This window comes from Crocodylus siamensis, chromosome 6 (genome assembly GCF_052110815.1).
Source record: "Crocodylus siamensis isolate JL-2025a chromosome 6, ASM5211081v1, whole genome shotgun sequence".
Taxonomy (NCBI): domain Eukaryota; kingdom Metazoa; phylum Chordata; order Crocodylia; family Crocodylidae; genus Crocodylus; species Crocodylus siamensis.
The window spans coordinates 92,548,155-92,567,345 of record NC_143400.1 but is presented as its reverse complement, the minus strand read 5'-3'; the positions used below and the strand labels follow the sequence as shown (position 1 = coordinate 92,567,345).

Genomic DNA, 19,191 nt, shown 5'->3' with positions numbered 1-19,191 from the left:
AGATCCCTTGGTGCTGCCGGCACTTCTCGGCTCTGGACGCGCCTTCGCTGCAGGGCTCGTTCCTTGCTCCCAAATGCAGCCAGCGCTGGGGAGGGAAGCGGCCTCTCGTGCCCCTCCGTCCCCCTGCCCTTTCTGTACTTCCCCCCCGCTTGCCCCTAGCTGTGCAGGGAGCAGGACCCAGCTCCTTGCTGCAGTGGGCCCACCACCGCCACCGGGTGGTGTTCCGGCCCGGCCCGCTGCCCGTGGGGGAGGCCAGCCCTAGTGCGCTGGACTCCAGCCCAGCTGCCTCCAGGGAAGAAGATGGAGGGACAGGACCGCCCCGCGCGCGCGCCGGTGGCTCGCCCGGGGGCGGGAGCCACGCACGTGCCGCTCACGTGGGCGCGAGCCGGAAGCGGGGCGCATGACGCGATGACGCCGCGTCCCGGAAGGGGCGGGACTCCGGGGAGGGTGGGATGGTCACGTGACGAGGGCCGGTTTCCCCCAGCCCGGCTTCGGCAGCACCGCCCCGTCCCCCGCCACGTGGCCCGGCTGCGCCGTCCGCCCCGCCCCGCCGCCGCCGCCCGCCGAGCGGTCCGGAAATGGTCGTGCTGCGCTGCGCTGCGGCTGCGTCGGGCCGCGCGGACTAAGCTGGACGGAAGGTACCGGGGCCACCCCCTCCCCCACCTCCGCGCCGCACCGGCCCCCCCTTCCACCCACTCCCCTGCCGGCCCAGCCGCCGCCCCCCCCGCCACGTGCGGCCCGGCCCCGCGCCCCCCCTCCCCCTCCCCCCGCGGGGCCCATTGTCCGCGCCCCGCCCCCCCTCCCCCCACGTGCGCGGCCGGCCCGGCCCGGCCCGGCCCCACGTGCGCCGCCGCCCGCCCGCGCCCCATGGCGGCGCCGGCAGTGACACGTGTCCTTGGGAGGCCGCGGCTGCCTCGGCCTCGTGTGCGCGGTTCGTACTGCCCCGCCAAGAGTTAACCCCCCCGGGCGCGCACGACCTGGTGGCCAGGCCGGCCCGGGCGGGGAAGCCCGAGGCCTGCGGCCGGGCCCGGCTCCCTCGTGGCGCCGCGGCCTAGTGAAAGCGGAGGCCTGTCCCGTCCGATCCTGTCTCCCCCTCCCCCGCCCCGGCCCCTCTTCCCCGGCTGCGCCGGGCTGCGGAGGGGGAGCCCCGGGGCGCTCGGGCTGCGGGCTTCCTGGCTGCCCCCGACCCCTCGCCGGTGCCTGCCGGAGTCGGATGCCTCGGCCCCCAGCTCCAGTTCGCGTGCCCTCCTCCCATCGCGCTGACCCGCGGGCGCGGCTTGTACACGGGCGTGAAGCCGCGGGTCCGTCGTGGGTGGGATTAACCCACGGGTGCCCCGCGCGGGGGCTTCTGGGGATCCACAGGCCTTCTTAGGGGTGGTGGGGGCAGGCGGCATGTGGGTGGGGAGGGTGGCCAGGCGGCAGGGGGTGCAGGATGGAGCTGCGGCGCTGATGAAGGCTCCTTCCCCACGCGCTGCTGGGCCGGGGGTGCTGTGCCCGCCAGCCCCGGGTGTGGGGTGAGGCGGGCGGCGGGGCTCGGGGAGCTGGCGCACTCTGCGTTTGTTCAGCGGGTGGCCCGTCTGGTTGTGTTCCTTCTGGGCCCAAGGGCAAGGGCCTGGCGGGGGCCACGAAGGCAGCACTTGCTTGCTGGACGCAGCTTGGCAGGCCCCTAGCAGCGTAGATCGGGGAGGGGCTGTAGCCCGTGGCAGGGGCTGGTGCCCAGGGGTCTATCTGTGGCTACCTGGTCTCAGCCACCTTGGCACAGGCCTGATGGGGTGTACCCAGGTGCCGGGTGGTGTGCGGGGACCCCGTAGACAGGCTTGGGAAGGCGACTGGGGTGCTGCCTTGGGGAGCAGGTGCCCTCCTGGCTCTTTCCACCCAGGTGCTGCCCCGGCGCACGCTCCCCTGTCCCGCCAGCCCAGTGCTTGGTGCAGACCAGTGCGAGCGGGGGCTCCCAGCGCTGTATTGTGGGGTGCCCCCCTTTCCACCCCGGGGGCGTTTGCTGCCTTTTCTGCAAGGGGAAATCTCTCGCCAGCCCCTCTGCCCTGCTCCAGCTCCTCCAGGGGCCGTGGCGTCTGGGGACAGCCCCTTGGGGTCTGTCTGTGCATCTAGGCCGGGTGGGGGAGGTCCGGCCTTGCTGCTCCGGAGAAGGGAGCACCAGGCCGGAGGCTTTCCTCTCCTTTCCTCTCGGGCGGGAGTGAGTGACTCATGCGTGGAGTTTCACCGACAGGTCGGGGCAGTGGCAGCGCGGGGAGGCCACATGGCTCGGGCGGGGGTGGGGTTTCGGGCGCTCCCGGCTGCTCCGTCTGCTTGTGTGTGTCTCGTCTCGGTGCCTCTGCACTGCAGCAGACTGCGATCCGATCCGACACCGCGCTCCTGCCGCCAGGGGGGCGGGGGGCTCTGCCCGGCCGTGCCCATGTTAGGTGCGCGGGGCCCTCCCCGGCGCGGCCCGGCCGGCGGCTTTGCAGCCTCATGGTGTTTCTCTCCTCTTTCTCTCCCCTCCTCGCTCTGTCTCTCGAAGCCAGTCGGATGCACGGTCTCTGCAGGCCCGCTCAGCTGGCCCGAGTCTTTCCCGTGGGGGGGTGAGTATGGCCTCGCCCCGCGGCATGGGGGGACAGCGGCGGGTCTGGGATCTGCGTGCCTGGTGGGGGAGGGGTCGCGGCTGTCTGGGTGCCAGCAGGGGGCTCGGAGCGGTGCTACAGAGGCAGGATCTCTGCCGGGCTCCAAAGTCCCTTCTTCCAGCAGCGGGCTTGTGCAACCAGCAGTGAATACACCCCCCACCCCCCGCGTCCGCCTGCCTGGGCGAGGGCTGGAGCCTGGGCACGCACGCCGGGCGCCCCGCCAGCCTGTGGGCATGCACGCCGGGCGCCCTGCCAGGGAGCCCTGCCCCAGGCACGCAGGGGAGGGGCTGGGGAGCTGGGGCAGGGGTGAGATTAATCCCACCCATGACTTGGCCCCGAGGTTTAGGCTGGGACAGGGTCATGCCTGTGTGTGTCTGCAGGGGGGCAGCATTGGGCACCTTGGGAGCAGGAGCCAGCTTCCCCGCCCCCCCCCCCCCTTGCCTTCCTGCTCCCAGCTGCTGTGACGGGGTGTGAACGCCTGGCTGGGTGGCGTGCTGTCCTTGGCTAGGGGCTCTTTTCAGTGACCCCGTGGGCTGCTCGGCTGGTGGCTGGCTCTCACAGCCTGGGCATCTTCGTGCCGTCCTCTGCCAGGTTCCTCCCGGCTGCAGGGAATTCAAGGGCTCAAGCTGAGGCTTGTGGTGTGGGGGGGGCAACATTAGCTGGGTGGGTTGGTGTGGTTGTACAGCCCCCCACTGTGCCCTTTGCCTGCCCCAGGCAGGTGGCACCAACCTGGCATTTCCCAGAGCTGCTGGACCGCAGCAGGTGCCAGGCTCTAATGTTGGGGAGGGATGGGGTTCGGGGCTGGGAGTGGGGGCAGGGAGCTTCCCTGCCCCCACCCCCTACGCTGTGGGGGTTGGGAGTTGAGCCTGTCCCCCCTGCTGATGCCGCCCACTGGGTCCCCTCCAGGCTCCCTGGGGTTTGTAGTGCTGGGCTGGGGGCACTTGGCCAGGGCCTGGCTGCCTCCGCCGGGAACGCTGAGGCCAGAGCATCAGGTTACAGGCAGCCCCTGTTTGTTTGGGTGCCTGGGCAGCCAGGCCTACTCCGGGTGTGGGGGGGGCCCGAAGGCTTTCTGGCCCCAGCCCTAGCAGCAGGGGGAGCAGAGAGCAGTGGCTCCTTTCCATCATAGCTGGATGCCGGGGAGCTCCCAGCTGCCCCAGTTCCAGTCTCCCCCAGCGGGACGTGGGGCAGGAGCTCCCCAAATCTCAGCGCTTGGCAGGGACTGGGAGGAACAGGGCAGGATTGTAGGCTGTGGGTGGAGGCTCCTGGCTCCTCTGCCCGTCCCTGCAGAGGGCACTGTGGGCAGCGGGGCAGGAGCGTGGGGGTGGGCGCTCCCAGCCACTCCTAGCACGTGTCCTATGGGAGGGCCGTGCTGACGTGCTCTGGGGCTCCAGTCCCCAGCTGCCCTGGCTCCTCTGTGGGCTCCTCGCTCCCCAGAACAGGTTTGTCTGGGCCCGGGAAGCTGTTTGTAGGACAGCTGGGGTGGGCGGGGAGCATGTGGCGAGCTGAGTCAGGGGCCCCAGCCTGACGCTGAGGCGGGGAGGGGCCGTCAGGGCCCCCGCTGAGCTGTGCTGGGGGGTTTTTGGCATGGGGCAGCTGCTTCCCTGCTGTCTGCTTGTTTGGGGGGGTTGAGTCAACTGGGCTTTGGCCTTCTGGTGACCTGTGGATGTGCTCTGGGGGCTGCCACTGCTTGTCATACCTGGGCTGCGGTAGGGCTGGGGCAGGGGCTAAGCCTGGGACGGAGGGGTGGCTTCCATGTCACCGCACCCGCGGACTGGAGCTTTGGGTTGAGGTGCGAGTGGTGGGGCTGGGAGCAGGGAAGGGGAAGTACATGTGGGGTGGCTGGGCTGTTGGTGGGTGCTTGGGGGCATGGTCAGCTTCCAGCTGTTGTGGGTGGGGGAGGTCGTGTTCCAGCTGTGGGGGCGGTGGGCAGTTCTGGGAAGGGGTGGCAGGCTCAGACCATCCTGTGCTGCTGCCTTTCCTGGGTTGGTTTTCTGTGTGGGAGGGGGCTGTACCGACACTGGGTCTTGGGCAGGAGCTGTGCTGAGACCCCCCACGTACCCCAGGCATGAATCACATGGCGCTGTGGGAGTGCAGGGACTTCTCCGGGTAACCCGGGCTAGAGGCAGACTGAGGCTCTGGCGGTAGCGGAGCGAAGAGGCTGTGGGTGGGGGGTGTTGAGGGGGCTGCGACTGGAGATGCCCCCTGCCCAGCAGGGTGGGGTACAGCTGGGATCCTTGCAGAGACTGCGGTGGCTGTCCCCGCCTGAGCGCACTGCTTGCCTGTGTCCGCAGATAGCGAGGAGAGCCTTATGCAGAACCACGTGAAATGAACAAAGCTCCACAGCCCACAGGAGGAGCCCCGACAGCCCCGCACCCTGCCCCTTCTCCCGGACTTCCGCAGGTAACCCCTGCCCCATGTCTGCCCCTGTCCCGCCCCCAGCCCCGCTGGCCCCGGGGCCAGCTTGAGGTGCAGGAAGCCAGCTGGGATCAGGCCCTGGGGCAGCCAGGGGTGACCAGAGCCGGAGCCACCTCATGGGGAGCAGAGCGGTGAGTGGAGCGGGGCAGCCGTGGGCCAACCTGCTCCCTCCTTGCCTCCCTGCAGTCGACGTTCCCCCCTGGCCAGACGGCACCCGTGGTTTTTAACCCCTCGCCCGCCTCACAAATGAATACGCCTTCCCAGCCTCGACAGGTAAGGGGACTGCTGGGGCGGGCGGGAGGCCGGTTGTTCTCCCCGCCCTGTCCCAAGGAGGCTCTGCGAAGGCCCCAGGGCTGTTCCGGGTCCTGGCAGCCACGTGGCTCACGGGGTGCCGGCTGGGCGGATAATCTGCTGCCGAACAGGTTGAGTGCTGCTGCTGGTGCCAAGCCAGGCCCCAGAGCTGTGAGGCAGGGCAGAGAGGCCCGGGCAGAACTCTTTGGGCCTGGCGCAGCCGGGAGCCGTCTTCTGCGCCTGCGTGGCTGAGCCGGGCATTGGAGGGCCTGCCTCTACCCTCTTCTTGGTGGGGCGGCCCTGGGGTACGCTCTGCCCCTTGAGTGACTGTGCTCTTCTCTCCTCGTGCTCTTTCCTGCCTTAGTTTCCAGCAGGGCCTCGGGCTTTACAGCCGCAGGTACTAACCCACTCCGCATGTGTCCGGCCCCAGGGAGGCAGCTACATGCTGCTTTGCTGCAAGGAGGCAGTGGGGAGGGCAGGGGGCCAGGTGGAGCTCTGTGCTGGGGGCCCAAGGGCAGGGCTGGCTCTGGGGCCTGAGGCCCGGGGAGTTTTGCTGCAGTGTCTTGAGTTCTTTGCTGTCTCCTGAGCAAAGCCTGGAGCATGTGGCTGCTTCTCTGCTTCCCAACCCTCGCCCAGCCGCACCACAGGGCATTGGCTTCTACCGCCGTGCTCAGCTGGAGGGTGTCCTGTGCCTGCAGCTCACCTGTCACCATGCTGAGGAGTTGCCTCTCCCCTCACTCCCATAGTTCCTTTCTCACATGGCTAGGGAGGGGCCTGCATGTATCCGGAGGGGGTCACAGGGGCCACAGTAGCCCCCCGTGGGGGGAAGCAAGTTGAATTCTTCCCTCCACTCACTCGCCTGGGACCATCCAGTAGGGTTTGCACCTGCCCTGCTGCACAGGGATGCATGTGGGGGGCACACCCAGCTGAGGGCATTGCAGCCTGCCCGGGCAGTGGGGCCACATGTCTGTCTCTGGCTGGAAGAGTTGCTGTGGGCTGGGCAGCGGTGCAGTGCCCAGTCCATTTGCGCCCCTGGGCCTTGTGTCCCAAGGGGCTGGGGTCCAGGGGCTGCTTTCTTGTGGGTCAGGCTATGTGCCTCGTCTCAGAACCCCTGTTTGGCTCAGCAGGGCAGGGGCTGGCTTTGCCCCCAGTTGTGCTGCTTCCTGGTCTGGGTCATGGGATAGGGGCCTTGTGGTATCCCTTGCTCCTGCCTGCTCAGCTCTTTTGCCCCCTTGGCTGTGGGCACTCCAGCTGTCCTGGAGAGTTGGTCTGTGGGTGTTGGGGAAGATACTCTGGGCCTGAGCAGTGTCAGTCCCATCTCAGCGCTGATGGCCTCCACCATGTCCACCTGCCTCCCTCCACCCTCTCTGCAGGGCAGAGAGCAGCTGTTTTATCCATCGCTAGGCCCCCAGGCTGCACCCTTCAGGGCCGCTGGAGGTGGGCAGCTTTCTGGAGCCCGGGTGAGGGCTGCGGCATGGAGCTCCCTGAGATGCACTTGCCTCACTGCCCATCCTGTGCTAGGCTGGCTCTGCCCAAGCCCTGGCTCAGCGCGTACTGGCTGGGCCCTTGCGGGGCTGCGGGTAACTCCTGTCTCTTTTCTCTTCCTTCCCCTCCTTGCGTGTGTGCTCGCTAACAGGGAGGATTCAGGTCTCTTCAGGTAACGCTTTTTCCTTGCCCCGTCCCCAGGAGGTGCGGTGGTGCGTGTGCGTGTGTGCAAGCGCTGTGTGACTGCCTGCCATGCTCTGGCTCCAGGGCTGGCTCTTTACTGCTTCTCTTTTGGGGCTGTACCAGGGTTCAGCCCTAGCTGCCTTCCTTTGTCCCTGCTCTCAGCCGAGGGAGCTTTGGGAAGGGCCTATTGCTGCTCCTGCTGAAAGTGGGCCCACTTGGAGCCAGATGCTGGGGCTAGACCCACCTGGTGCCCGTCTGGACTGGTGAGGCCCCGAGAGCCCTGTCTGCCCTGCACTGCCCATTGGTAGGCGGAGGGATGGCCTCGGGGGGCCGCTTGTCCCAGGGTGCCATGCACCATCTGCAGCGCATGCTGGAACCAGGGCCGACTGGCTCCTATCAGCTCTTTTGGTCAGACTGTTTTGGGCTTGTGCTGGGGGAGCAGTCGGGGTCCCTGCCAGCTGTGCAGGGGGCGAGAAGTTGAGCCCAGTTCCAGGGCACCAGAGCTGGGGAGTCCAGGTGATGCTGCAGGGCAGGGCAAGGCAGTGCCTGGGGACAGGAGGCTCCTGAAGGGAGTGGGGACTTCTTGCCCAGATCTCAGACAAGCCAGCCATGTCTCCAAAGTGACCCCATAGTGGCATGTGGCCCATTCATCTGAGTGCCCCTCTCACTACATCTGGGGGCGGTGTGGGGGTGCCATGCAACTCCCCAGTATGGGGGGACAGATCCTTGCATGGTACCAGCACCGAGGGGGCAGACACCGCTGCCCAGCCCTCCGGCCGGGGGGTGTAGAGGAGGAAGGGGGTCAGGCGCTGGAGTCAGTGCTGACTGTCCCCTCCCTGTTCCTCTCTCCCAAAGCATTTCTACCAGAGCAGGGCACAGCCTCCCACCAGTGCTTCCCGTGTGCAGAGCAGTGCGCCGGCCCGGCCCGGCCCGCCCACCCATGTCTATCCTGCTGCTTCCCAGGTGATGATGATTCCCTCCCAGATCTCTTACACTGCCTCACAAGGAGCCTACTACATCCCCGGACAGGTGAGGGCTGTGCCAGGCTCCGACTGGGGCTGGAAGGACCTGGCTGGGTGGGGAGAGACCCTCAGGCTCCTTCCTGGCTATGGACCCTCCCCTCCCTGTCTGGGGTCCCCATGTGGTCTGGCAGCCCTTCAGTGCTGCGCTTGGGCTGGGAGGCCTGGTGCAGTGACCCTTTCAGCTCCAGGCACCCTAGAGCGCTGGCTGTGGGGTCTCCTCTGCCCAGCCCCAGGACTGGTGGTGTTGCCAGCGGGCTGGAGCTCTGCTCCCTGGCAGTGCCCATGCTCCGCAGTTCACCAGGTTGTGCCAGGATCTTGCGGCTCTGCAGGCAACTCTCCCCATGCGTGGCAGGCAATAACTCCTCCCCCTTCCCCCCAGGGTCGCTCCACGTATGTTGTTCCCACTCAGCAGTACCCAGTCCAGCCAGGTGCCCCCGGCTTTTACCCCGGCGCCAGCCCCACGGAGTTCGGCACGTACGGTAAGGACCTGCCTCCCATCCATGGGGGTGGGGGGTGGGAGGATGCCACTGTCCCCGTGCTCATGTCTGCAACCTCCTCTGTTGCTCCCTGCATGTGCCTGTGCATGCTTGTGCTGGGAGCATCCCCCACAGGGGTGCAGAGGAGTGGGGGGCAAGGCCCCCCTCGTTCACCATGAATATCCCAACTTGGCAATAACCCAGTGAGGGGAAGGGGGAAAAGGTAGCTCTGGGCTGAGCTGGGCAGGGGACGGGGGCTGGCCCCTCACCCTCCCGCCCCCTACCAGGGCCAGCTTAATGTTTAACTGGGCTGACGGAGGCCGGGCAGACTTTTACCCCGGCCTGCCCTTTCGCTTGCCTGGCTCGGCAGCAGAGAAAAAAGGGGTGCGGGGGTGGGGCCCTTCATGCCCCCACCCTGCTCCAGCCATCCCGGCCCCTGCCGGGCCGTGGAGTGGGGCTACGGGGCGGGCGTGCATGCAGCCCCTCCCCCGCTCACATGGCCAGCCGGGCTGTGACTATATTTAGTCTGGGTTCGTCCCGGGCGGCTCTGCAGACACAGAAACGTGAGCTGGGGCCTCGGTCCCAGGCCCTGCCCGGCACGGCCGCCTTCCCTGTGCGGGGCAGCGCAAACCTCACAGCTATGGGCCCCGCCTGAGGCAGGTAGGTAGGTGCCCCTCTCCACCAGCCTGCCGGCATCAGAGGGGGGCTGGAGACAGCAGCTGTGCTTGGCTCCTGCACCCCTGCCCTTGGCCTGGCTGGCTCCCCATCCCAGCCTGCGGTGCTGGTAGGCCGCAGCCTTGAGGTGGGCTTGCACCTTTGGGTCTGAGCCCTATGGGTGGTCGCAGGGTCTTCGGAGGGTGGGGATGTCGTGCCAGGGAGAGGGTCAGGTGCCTGTGGACCCTCAGCATCCGTAGGCAGGCCTGGCAGGAGTGCTGGCTGGCTGGGGCTGGCCGGGCTGGCACTGCACAACAGGCCCGTGGGTTAGGCGGGCGGCCAGGCGGGCGCTGGCTGCAGCCTTCTTCTCCAGGGCCTCTCGTAACTGCTGGCAGCGTCGCGCCCAGGTGGAGTGGGGCTGTGTGTATGTGCTGGGGTCCAGCTCCCTGCCTCAGCACCAAGGCAGGGACCCTCTACCCCTTTGCGCGGCCCCTGGTCATGGGCTGCGCTGCCCGGGAAGGAGCGCGGGGCTGGGGCAGAGGCTGTGATCAGGTTGGTGGCTCTGTCCAGCTCTGGCTGGGTTTGGGGTGGGCTGGGCAGGACTCCCATCTAGATCTCCCCCCGCATGGGCTGCATTGCATGCTGGGATGTGTGGTCTCCATCTCTCTCCGCACTCGGAGGAGGGACGTGCTCCCCTGGACAGATCCCCTGGGAGGGTGCTGAGGCCTGTGGAGGGCTGGAGGGAGCTGTGAGCCTTGGCGCTGCTGCCTCTCGCCCAGCACTGGGCCCTGCTGCCAGGGAGATCCTGTCGTCGGGCAGGGAAGGGGCTGCCTGCAGCTCATCGCAGGGCCAGGCGTCAGGAGGCGCAGGCTCCGTTGCAAGCTCCTCTGCTGACTGCTGGCTGCCCCATGGCGAGGGACGCGGACCCTGTGCTTCCATGGGGCCTGTGTGACTGCTCCTGGCCCCGCATCCGGGGCCAGCTTCATCCACAGCTTCCTTTCCAGCAGCGGAGGCCACAGTGGGGTTGGGAGCTGCTGCAGCCCTGTGCCTGGGCGAGCGGGAGCCCCCACTGAGTGCTGGTGCCGGGGGACGATGGGTGGTGGAAGCCCAGGGAAGTGCTAGACTTGAGAGGATGCCACAGGTCACTCACCACTATCTTCGCCCACCAGGGTGGCCCCTCTGTGGGAGAACATGGGGCCAGCTGGCTGTCCCCCTGAGCCCAGGCCAGGCTAGATTTCACCCCACCTCTCACGGTGTATATTTGGGCCCTGCCCTTGTGCCTCTTGGGGGCCAGCCCCCACGCAAGAGCTGATCCGAAGTGGTCTCTTTAGTGGCCCCTCCCCAGGCTGGGCTTTGGCCCTAGCTCCAGTCTCCCAGGAGCCCTGTCCTGCCTGTCCCTGCTGCCCTCAGGCCCGAGGCTGCCCTGCTGTGCGTGTCCCAGCGCTTGTCATGGAGCCTTGCTGCTGTGCTGGCACTGGGGCTCCAGCTTTGTGGGGCATGGTGGCCGTGGGCAGGTGGGGGCTGAAGCTCTCAGTCCTCCCTCAGCTGCGGGGGGAGGCGTGAGGTGGGCGTAAGCGCCTTTGTGTCGTGCCTGCCCTTCGGCAGAGCTGGGGCGGGGGCTGTGCTAGGCCGGGCCCAGGGAGATAAGGCAGCGAGCAGGCAGGCAGCAGCCAGAGAAGTGCTGAGACGTGGTGCCTGCCTCTGCCTCCCTTTCCCAGGAGGGGCGTGGAGCACCCAGGAACCTGCCCTCTGTCACCCCAGAGGGTTTGCATGGACAGGTTTGGGTGCAGGGCTGCAGTTTGTGAAGAGGGTTTCCCTGCTAGGCATCTCCACTTGCCTGCCCAGTTGCAGGTATCAGGGCAGGCATGCTCTGGGTGGTTTTCCCGGGCCAGGCCACGCGGCCAGAAGCTGGGCGCATGGGCAATGAGTGGCTCAGGGACGCCGTGTCAGAGGGCAGGCATCCCTGCCACACCCGGTCAGACCTGTTGTTCGGGCTGGGGATGTTGCTGGCCAGGGCTGGAGCGTGTGCTGGGGGGGAGAGCCCGGCCCGGCCCTGCAGAGCGGCTGTGGGACTCTCCCGGTGCCCCAGAGGGGGAGTCTGACCGGGGGGCACTGAGCTGCAGCACCCACAGCTGGCTCGTGGCTGTGGCTGGGGTCCTCCTCCCTGCCCTGCTCCTGGAGGGGAGCTGCACTGCCTGGCGTGGTGGGTGCGGGATTGTCCTGACCGACGCTCTCCCTCTGCCTCCAGCTGGTGCCTACTACCCAGCCCAGGGGGTGCAGCAGTTCCCCCCGGGCGTCCCAACGGCCCAGGTCATGATGAACCAGCAGCCGCCCATCCCGCCCAAGCGAGAGCGCAAGACGGTAAGAGCTGCAGCTAGGGGGGCTGCGGGCTGGAGCCCAGGCGCTTGAGCCCCAGGGGAAGACGTGGCGGGCGAGCGGCTGGAGCCCTGGCTCTGTAGACACGGGCAGCCCGGCTTAGTCGGGCCATAGGCGCGTTGTTTGTCTGTCTGTCCCTGCCCCTCGCCCTGGCAGCGGGTGGAGGTTGTGCCCAGGTTGGGCATGAGGCCGTGTCCTGGGGCTGTTTGGGCTGGGGCGTGGGCTCGAGGCTGAGGCTGAGGCTGGGGGGTGGTGCTGCGGGCCCAGCCTGCCACGCTCCCTGGCCCGGGCCATGCTGAGTCACGGCGGCTGGGGGCGGGGGTGGGTGCCGCAGTCGCCAGCCGGTGCCTGCCTGCCGGAGCTGCAGCCCTGCCGGCTCCGGGCCCTGCACACAGACCTATTTATAGCGTGCGGAGCCGCTGCAGCTTGGCTCTGCCAGGCTCCTCCCGGGGGGCGGTTTCTTCCTCTCGCTCACGTGGGGGGGAAGGGGGGACCTTAGTGTCAGCCCCCCCTCCCTGTGTTACTTGGTTTCCTTTGGCCCCGGGGGGCAGGGTGTTAGAGTCAGAGAGAAGTGGGGCTGGAAGGGATCTCCAGAGGTCATATCTAGTCCAACCCCCGCCTGAAGCAGGGTCAGCCCCATCCAGACCATCCCGCGCTGCCATCATCTAAGCCCTGCATGAGACGGCACAGACGTAGCGCCCGCACCTGCCGCAGGCTGAAGTTTCCATGCTGATCAGGATTCACCATGAATCAGCCCTTGTGAAATGGGGGAGCGCCTGCCATGGCCCCTCTGTCACCTTTGCTGCAGTGGGGCCAGCATGCAGCTGGGTGCTCAGGGCCCTGTGGGTGCCTCCTGCAGTGGCTGGCAGACCCTGTCTGCCCGTGGTTTTTGGCTGGGGCTCTGCCTTGGCCAGCAGAGCCACACTTGGCCATTTGCAGGACGTCGCAGTGGCCTTGAAGACCTTGCAGCCTGCCGGGGGGTGTCTGTCTCTGGCCTGTCTTGAGGGGTATGGTGCAGGCAGGTCAGTGTGCCAGGGGTCAGGGCCTGCATACAGGGCTGTATGCAGCAAGCCCTGGGCAGGCTGCAGCCTTGCTTGTGTTCCCAGGTTAGCAGCAGATGAGGGCCCCTGGGGGTGCCCTTGTGGGGCCTCAGACTAGGCAGCAGTCCAGCGGCTCAGGGGTGACTGAGCCTGAGCTGGGGCGTGCTGGGGAGCACAGTCGTGCATGTGCGTACATGTGTGCACTCCCCCCACACACACAAAGGTTGGGGGGTCTTTGCCTTTGTCAGAGTGCAGTCATGGCGGCTGCCTTGTCTTGCTGCCAGGGCAGGCGGGTTCCCCTTCCCCAGGCTGGGCCCCATCTCTGGGGTGGGCAGGGGGCGTTGCTGTGTGTGCGTGCCCCCATGCGTGTAGGCAGAGCGGTGGGGAGGAGGGGTGCACGCTGGCCCTTGCTCCTGCAACAGCCTGGTCTCAGGAGGTGGGTGCTCAGGCCTGGGGGGCCCTGGGGCCTGGTGGGAGGCCCCTGGCCAATGGAACGCTCTGTTCCTGGGCATTGTGACACCCCCTGCTCTGTGCGGTCAGAGTGCCCCGGCTGTACCGCTTGCCTGGGGGGGCGGTTCCTGGGGAGGGGGTGCACAGGTGAATGGGGCTGCAGGCTGTGCCCAGAGCCCCTCCGTGCACTCCCGGCAAGGCCTCTCCCGTCCCTGCCTTCCCCTCCTGGGCTGCGCAGGGTCAGGAGAGCTGTTTCCTCCAGCAGCCGGCTCTGTGGGAGGGGAGAGCCGGGAATGTGCTGAGCGGGAGGGAAATGGCAGCCCGCAGCCCAGCCGCTGGCCCCTGGCCATGGGCAGCACGTGGAGCGGTGAGTGCTGCCTCCACATGGCTGCAGCCGCCACTTCCTCCTGCAGGTCCCAGCCAGCCCCCAGCCCTCTCCACCAGTGCAGGGGCTGTCCAGGCTGGTTGGAGCACAGGCTCCCAGCTGCCAGGGGCTGGTCGCCGTTTCCTGTCCCTTTTGGAAGGGGCCGGTGGGGAGTGCGCCCCTCCTGCTCCATGCTGACGGCTCTTTGCTTTCTTGCAGATCCGAATACGAGATCCTAACCAGGGCGGCAAGGACATCACTGAGGAGATCATGTCTGGAGCCCGGACATCTTCCACCCCCACCCCCCCACAGGTAAGGAGCTGCCCCCCCCCCCCCCAGGGCTCCCTTCCACTGGGCAGCAGCCGTATTTGAGGGGCAAGCCCCACCTTTGTTTTCAGCAGGTTGGTATTGGTGAGATGGTCTCTGAGCTGCCCCCCTGCCCTAGTTCTCCCCCTGGAAGTGGTTGGTGGGGGGTGGGGAAGTAGGAGACAGGAGAAAGCTGCTCATTAACGCTTTGTGTGCCTCTGCTCCCCAGACTGGAGGTGGTTTGGAGCCACAGGCCAATGGAGAGACGCCCCATATCGCGGTTATTGTCCGGCCAGGTGGGTGCACATGGGGGGTGGGGATTGGGGGGGGCAGCCCAGCAGTGTGCAGGGGGGGTGGGGATGCAGGGAGGGCCTTCCCTTGCTGCTGCCTGCTGTCAGTGCCTGCGTGTGAGGGGGAGCGCTGAGGGTTGGGGTGGCTTCCCATCATGGAATCCGGGGGCCCTGCAGGCCCCATCCTGCCCTGGGGGTGCAGGCCCAGCCCCTGCAGCATTACCCCTGTATTGCGTCCAGGCTAGGTTGGGGGCCTGAGCCACAGGATTGTCCCTTTTTCCTCAGGCTGTCGGCTCCAGCCCCATGCTGCACACGGCAGGGGCTCAGCCGGCACCCCTGCCCCCCTTGGTCTCTGTCCTCCTGGCCCTGGTACTTGCCCTGCTGGAGCTGCCTGCTGCCTCCCCCCACTTCCCAAGCACCCTAGCCCCTGCCCTGCGGCTTTTCCGGCCCCTGCAGTGCCCTCTGATCCTTCGTAGCCCAGGGCATCGCGAGCTGTAAGGTGTAGTGGGTGCCCTCTTCTGTCCCCTGCTCAGAGTCCTGTCTGGCTGCATCTGCCCCCTGTGCAGCTCACTGTCTCCTGCAGCCTTGGCTGCACTTCCTGAGCTGAGCCTGGCTGCTCAGGTGGGTGCCCCGTCACCTTGGTGGGTCCTCCCTGTGTCACCATGCCCCTGTGCCAGATTGCTGCCCAGGCCAGCTGATTTTCCATCTTACGCTGGGTTCTGAGTTGAGCTGGAGGATGTTGCCTCTGAAGTGGCCTAGGGAGACCCTGCTGCTGCCTCTGTCCAGCATTTGCCCATCTTGTCCTTTCTTTCTGCAGCTGGTACCAGTCAGACCAGCCCTGCCCTGCCTGGGCTGTTGGTGCCTGGTCACGTGCCCACCTGCCCCCTGGCAGTGCCTGTTCCCAACTCTCAGCACCTCCCCAGGTTCCAGTAGCACCCTGCTGCGCTTCCCACACAGACTGTCATTTCTCCCCCGGCGCGTGGCGCATCAGCATGCTGCCTTGTTACCTCAGCAGAGCGGGCAGTGGCAGAGGCCTTGTCTTGCCTCTTGCTGCTTGTCCATTGCTCTGTTTGCTCTCCTGGCTTCTTGAGACAGAGCTCTCTCGGCTCCATGCTCATGGCAGCCCATTGACCCCGTGGGGTGCTGAGGAGAGCCTCCAGGTCCCCAGGGTGACTGCCCCCTTCCTTCCTGCTGACCTTTTGTTCCTGCCCTATAGATGACCGCCCCAAGCCCGCCCTGGTGGTGAGCAAGCCCCTCCCCTTGGAGCCCACCAAGTCGGCGTCACCGTCACCTCCACCCCCCCTTATCCCCGAGGTGGAGTCCGTGCTGCTGACTGCTGTCACCCTGGTGCCCGTGGAAGCCTCCGTGGATGTAGACACTAAAGTGGAGCTGGAAGCTGCTCCGGCCGATGTACACGAACCTTTTAGCGCCATCACTACAGTGCTGGGGGCCCTGGAGCCGCCCATGGATACCACCAATGTGGACCTTGTGGCTGAAGAGGAGGAGGCCTCTGCCATTCCTGTTTTGGAGCCCCCAGTCCAGCCCATGCTGGTAGAACCGCTACCTGTGGTGGTGCCTGTGGCAGTGGCGGTGCCCGTGCCCCTGCCTATGCCAGTGCCGGTGCCTCCCCCGGTGGTGGAGCTGCCCATGCAGCCTGCCACATCCCCCAGTCCCTCCCCGCCGCCCCAGGAGGAGGTCATCTGTGAGGACCTTGCGGAGTCCAATGGAGTCCTGGAGGAGCCACGTGAGCCCACGCCAGAGCCGCCAGCCTGCCAGCCAGAGCCTGTCTTGGAGTCACCCATTGCCCAGCCCGAGGAGCTGGTAATGCCTAATGGGCTGGAAGTGTCGGGCAAGCCCGAGGCTGAGGAGCCAGAGGAGCCGCCTGAGTCAGACGTCAGCCCCATCTCAGAGCCTGAGGAGGCCAAGATGGAGGAAGAGACTGTCAGCCCACCTGTGCCACCCTCTCCACCCTCACCACCTTCACCACCCCCCGAGGAGGAAGAGGAGGAGGAGCAGGAGCCTGAGGAGGAGGAGGAGACTGAGGAGCCAGCTGAGGAGCCCGTTGAGGTGCTTGAGCTGCCACCCCCAGCACCCGCAGAGCCACTTCAGAGCACGGAGGCAGCTGCATCAGGTACGAGGGAGGCCGTTCCTAGGGCAGGGGGGCACAGGGCCTGCCTTCACTCAGCATTGGCTGCTGCCTTGGCCTGCAGGATGGTATCTGCCCTGGCACCACTACCCACAGCCTGGGGAGGGCACCATGCCATGCCTGGGGGTGCAGTGGGAGATCCTGCTGGGTTCTCACATCCCCTCTGCTTCTCCAGTGGCTGTGTCGGTACCAAAGAAGAAGCGGCGCATGAAGGAGCTGAACAAGAAAGAGGCTGTTGGCGACCTGCTGGATGCCTTCAAAGAGGTGGGTGTGTTTGCTTGGCCTGCATCTCCGTCCTGCATCCCGTGATGATCTCTTGTTAGTGCCACCGTGTCTGGGCCACTGATGCTCCATGATGGAACTGAGGATCTGAGGACGTGGGGAGTCGGGCCACGGAGGGTGCAGCTTGTAGCTGGGAGGCATCTCCCAGGGGAGGAGGGGGATGGTCTGGAGCGCGTGGGGGCTGCAGCGTTGGGAGGCTCCTGACAGGTGGGCTCATCTCCAGTCCCAGATCGTTGACAGCGCCTTGGAGGCAGAGAACAAGCCCCCTGCCTTGGCTCCTGCCACGGAGCCTGAGGAGCCTGTGCCAGCCCGGCCCCAGGAGGAGGCCGAGGAGACGTGGGAGGAGAAGGAGGACAAGGTGGATCCTGAGAAAGGCAAGTCCACGGACCAGAAGTACGGCTACAAGGAAGGTGAGGCCTCAGGAGGAGCTTTCCGGCCTCTGCTGGTGGCTGTGGGTGCTGCGGTTGGGGCAGGGCTGTGCCGGGTGTAGGTGGGTATCCTGCAGGGCATCATGGGTTTTGACTCCACTTGAGTTTTGGCATTGTGGGCTTTCTGGCTCTCTTGCCTGGTGGGCAGGAGCTTGAGCAGCTTTGTTGTCTAGGTGGTGGGTGTCAGCATGCCCTGCAACACAGGTCTTTGGGAAGTTCTCCCCTGTCAGGCTGCCTTGGGCTGCCCCCACTGATGGGCAGAGCCTGGCACGGGTCCCTTTTCTTCTGGTGCCGCACTGTGGGGCAGACACTGCCCAGTGCCTGCGGTGCCGAGGCCTCCCCTTCCTCCAGGGGGTCTCATGTCTCTCCCCTGGCAGGGCTGGCGGCTGACAGAGAAAAGGTTTCTGAGGGCCTTCTTCTCTGTTCTTCAGAGCAATGGAAGCCCCTGAACCCCGAGGAGAAGAAGCGCTATGACCGGGAGTTCCTGCTGGGCTTCCAGTTCATCTTTGCCAGCATGCAGAAACCTGAGGGGCTGCCTCAAATCAGTGATGTGGTGCTAGACAAGGTCAGTGTCACCTTCCCTCATCCCCTCCCCTAGTGGGGCATGGAGCTGGGCAATTTCTCGCTGTGAGCCATTGGGGTGGACATGGGAGTGGGCAGTGACCTCAGGTGGAGTCCCCTTTTGCTGGTAGGGGCAGGGCTGTAGGGTTAATGGGCAGTAGCTTCTCCCCTGTGGGGGAGCCTCTGCACCTTGTACCTGCCAGTCTTACTCATCCCATTCTCTGAGGTGGGCTGCCCCAGGCTGCTCCTGGCCCTGGGGCAGCCTCAGATCCCTTCAGCAGGGCTCCTTCCCTCTAGGGGGTAGATGCTAGGGGTGGTGAGGGGTGGTGTCCTCACCTCCAGGGGACTCACTAGCTTCTTTCCTTCCCACCTCGCAGGCCAACAAGACGCCACTACGTGCTCTGGACCCCATCCGCCTGAGCAACATGAACTGCGGCCCCGACTTCACCCCCTCTTTTGCCAACCTGGGCCGGCCCACCATGGGCAGCCGCGGCGGGCCAGTGAGTACCACACAGGTTGTGCAGAGGTGGGAGTCTTGGTAATCTTACATAGTTTAGATTATGGTTGTATGGAAGATCAGCGCCCATGGGCAGTTCTAGGATTTTGAAAAGGTGGGTATGGGGCATCCTCCCACTTAACACAACACATGGAGTTTTTTTCCAATTAAAGAGAAATTAGAAATTTTACTGAAAAACCAGGCGCGTAGCCCTAGAGTGTTTGAGGTCAAAGCAAAGTCAAATACAACCGCATTTGAATGCACACTGATTTGCTAGATAGCATATCAGTTAAAAAAGAAAACAAAACTAGATGAAAACAGTCTGGGTTGCTTTTGTTAGTCTTGTACCCTTTATACTTAAACATACATCTCCTATTTTGCTTCATAAAACAAAGCCTAGTCTTCTCAAGCATTTTGACAGCCTGTCCATCACTTGACTGTTGTTTCCAACGTGAGTTAACATTCACTGGAGTTCAGCTCGAACTGAAAACAGTTTGCATGGCCGTGGAATAGAAGAAAGAGATTACCAAGGCTAACAGAGCAGAATTATGGAGGAAAGATACTGATATTACATTCATTGAGCTAGCCCTTAAAAAAGGGAAAGGGTTGTTAGCACCCCGAGGGTGCAGCTCAAAGTGCCCACACCTCTGTGGAGTGTAGAGAGATTAACAGGAAGCAGGTAGATGGCAACAAGCCATGAAGTCAATGGAGCCTTCATCACTACCTGAATAGAAATGCCCCTGCCCCTCTTGGGCAGGTGGGTAGAGCAGGAATCAAAGGGGTGCAACCGCACCCTTCTGGATTTGCCCCTGCTTGTGCCTCACACCGCTCCAGTCAGCATCTTGCGTGCATGATGATCTCCTGTTAGTGCCATCGTGTCTGGGCCACTGATGCTCCGTGATGGAACTGAGGATCTGAGCAGGCAGGTGCCCAGGGGCCCTGAGGCTGAATGGTGCTAGGGCAGGTTGGGAGCACTGGGACTCTAGGCTGCGGCTGGGGTGAGGCCTCCAGTGAAGAGCATGGGGGTAGTGGCAGGTAGGTACTGACCCTTCTACCCCCTGACCCCCCATTCCCAGCCTGCAGGGTTGGGGCCTCGGCGTTCCCAGCAGAGCCAGCGGAAGGAGCCGCGCAAGATCATTGCCACTGTGTCCCTCAATGAGGATATCAAGCTCAACAAGGCTGAGAAGGCCTGGAAGCCCAGCAGCAAGCGTGCCTCTGAGGAAGAGGACCCTGAGAATATCAAGACACAGGTGGGCAGGGCAGGGTGTGGGGGGTGTGACACGGCTGTCCCAACCTGGCTGCTGGGGG

The 19,191-nt window shown here is 65.5% G+C and overlaps 1 protein-coding gene and 2 non-coding genes across 7 annotated transcripts in view; all 3 read left to right on the top strand.

Annotated features, from left to right (window-relative positions):
* The first annotated feature begins 492 nt into the window (after nucleotides 1–492).
* EIF4G1 (eukaryotic translation initiation factor 4 gamma 1) overlaps nucleotides 493–19,191 on the top strand; it is a 28,134-nt gene continuing 9,435 nt past the window's right edge. The window contains exons 1-15 of one of the 5 annotated variants that reach the window (XM_090050565.1): nucleotides 493–638; nucleotides 2,519–2,579; nucleotides 4,914–5,018; nucleotides 5,220–5,306; nucleotides 7,848–8,021; nucleotides 8,394–8,493; nucleotides 11,393–11,505; nucleotides 13,594–13,686; nucleotides 13,910–13,976; nucleotides 15,187–16,101; nucleotides 16,292–16,380; nucleotides 16,622–16,772; nucleotides 17,258–17,391; nucleotides 17,765–17,887; nucleotides 18,960–19,133. In XM_090050565.1, the coding sequence (XP_089906691.1) occupies nucleotides 4,944–5,018; nucleotides 5,220–5,306; nucleotides 7,848–8,021; nucleotides 8,394–8,493; nucleotides 11,393–11,505; nucleotides 13,594–13,686; nucleotides 13,910–13,976; nucleotides 15,187–16,101; nucleotides 16,292–16,380; nucleotides 16,622–16,772; nucleotides 17,258–17,391; nucleotides 17,765–17,887; nucleotides 18,960–19,133 (2,295 nt within the window). In that variant the 5' untranslated portion in view covers nucleotides 493–638; nucleotides 2,519–2,579; nucleotides 4,914–4,943. Of the gene's footprint in view, nucleotides 639–2,518; nucleotides 2,580–4,909; nucleotides 5,019–5,219; nucleotides 5,307–7,847; nucleotides 8,022–8,393; nucleotides 8,494–11,392; nucleotides 11,506–13,593; nucleotides 13,687–13,909; nucleotides 13,977–15,186; nucleotides 16,102–16,291; nucleotides 16,381–16,621; nucleotides 16,809–17,203; nucleotides 17,392–17,764; nucleotides 17,888–18,959; nucleotides 19,134–19,191 lie in introns of all 5 variants that reach the window. The other 4 variants (XM_090050563.1, XM_090050564.1, XM_090050567.1 and 1 more) reach the window with 4 other exon arrangements.
* Nucleotides 16,417–16,493, top strand: LOC149863175 (small nucleolar RNA SNORD66). Its single transcript, XR_016443387.1, has one exon. It is a non-coding gene; the product is annotated as a small nucleolar RNA SNORD66 (small nucleolar RNA).
* LOC149863174 (small nucleolar RNA SNORD66) lies at nucleotides 18,730–18,805 on the top strand. Its single transcript, XR_016443389.1, has one exon. It is a non-coding gene; the product is annotated as a small nucleolar RNA SNORD66 (small nucleolar RNA).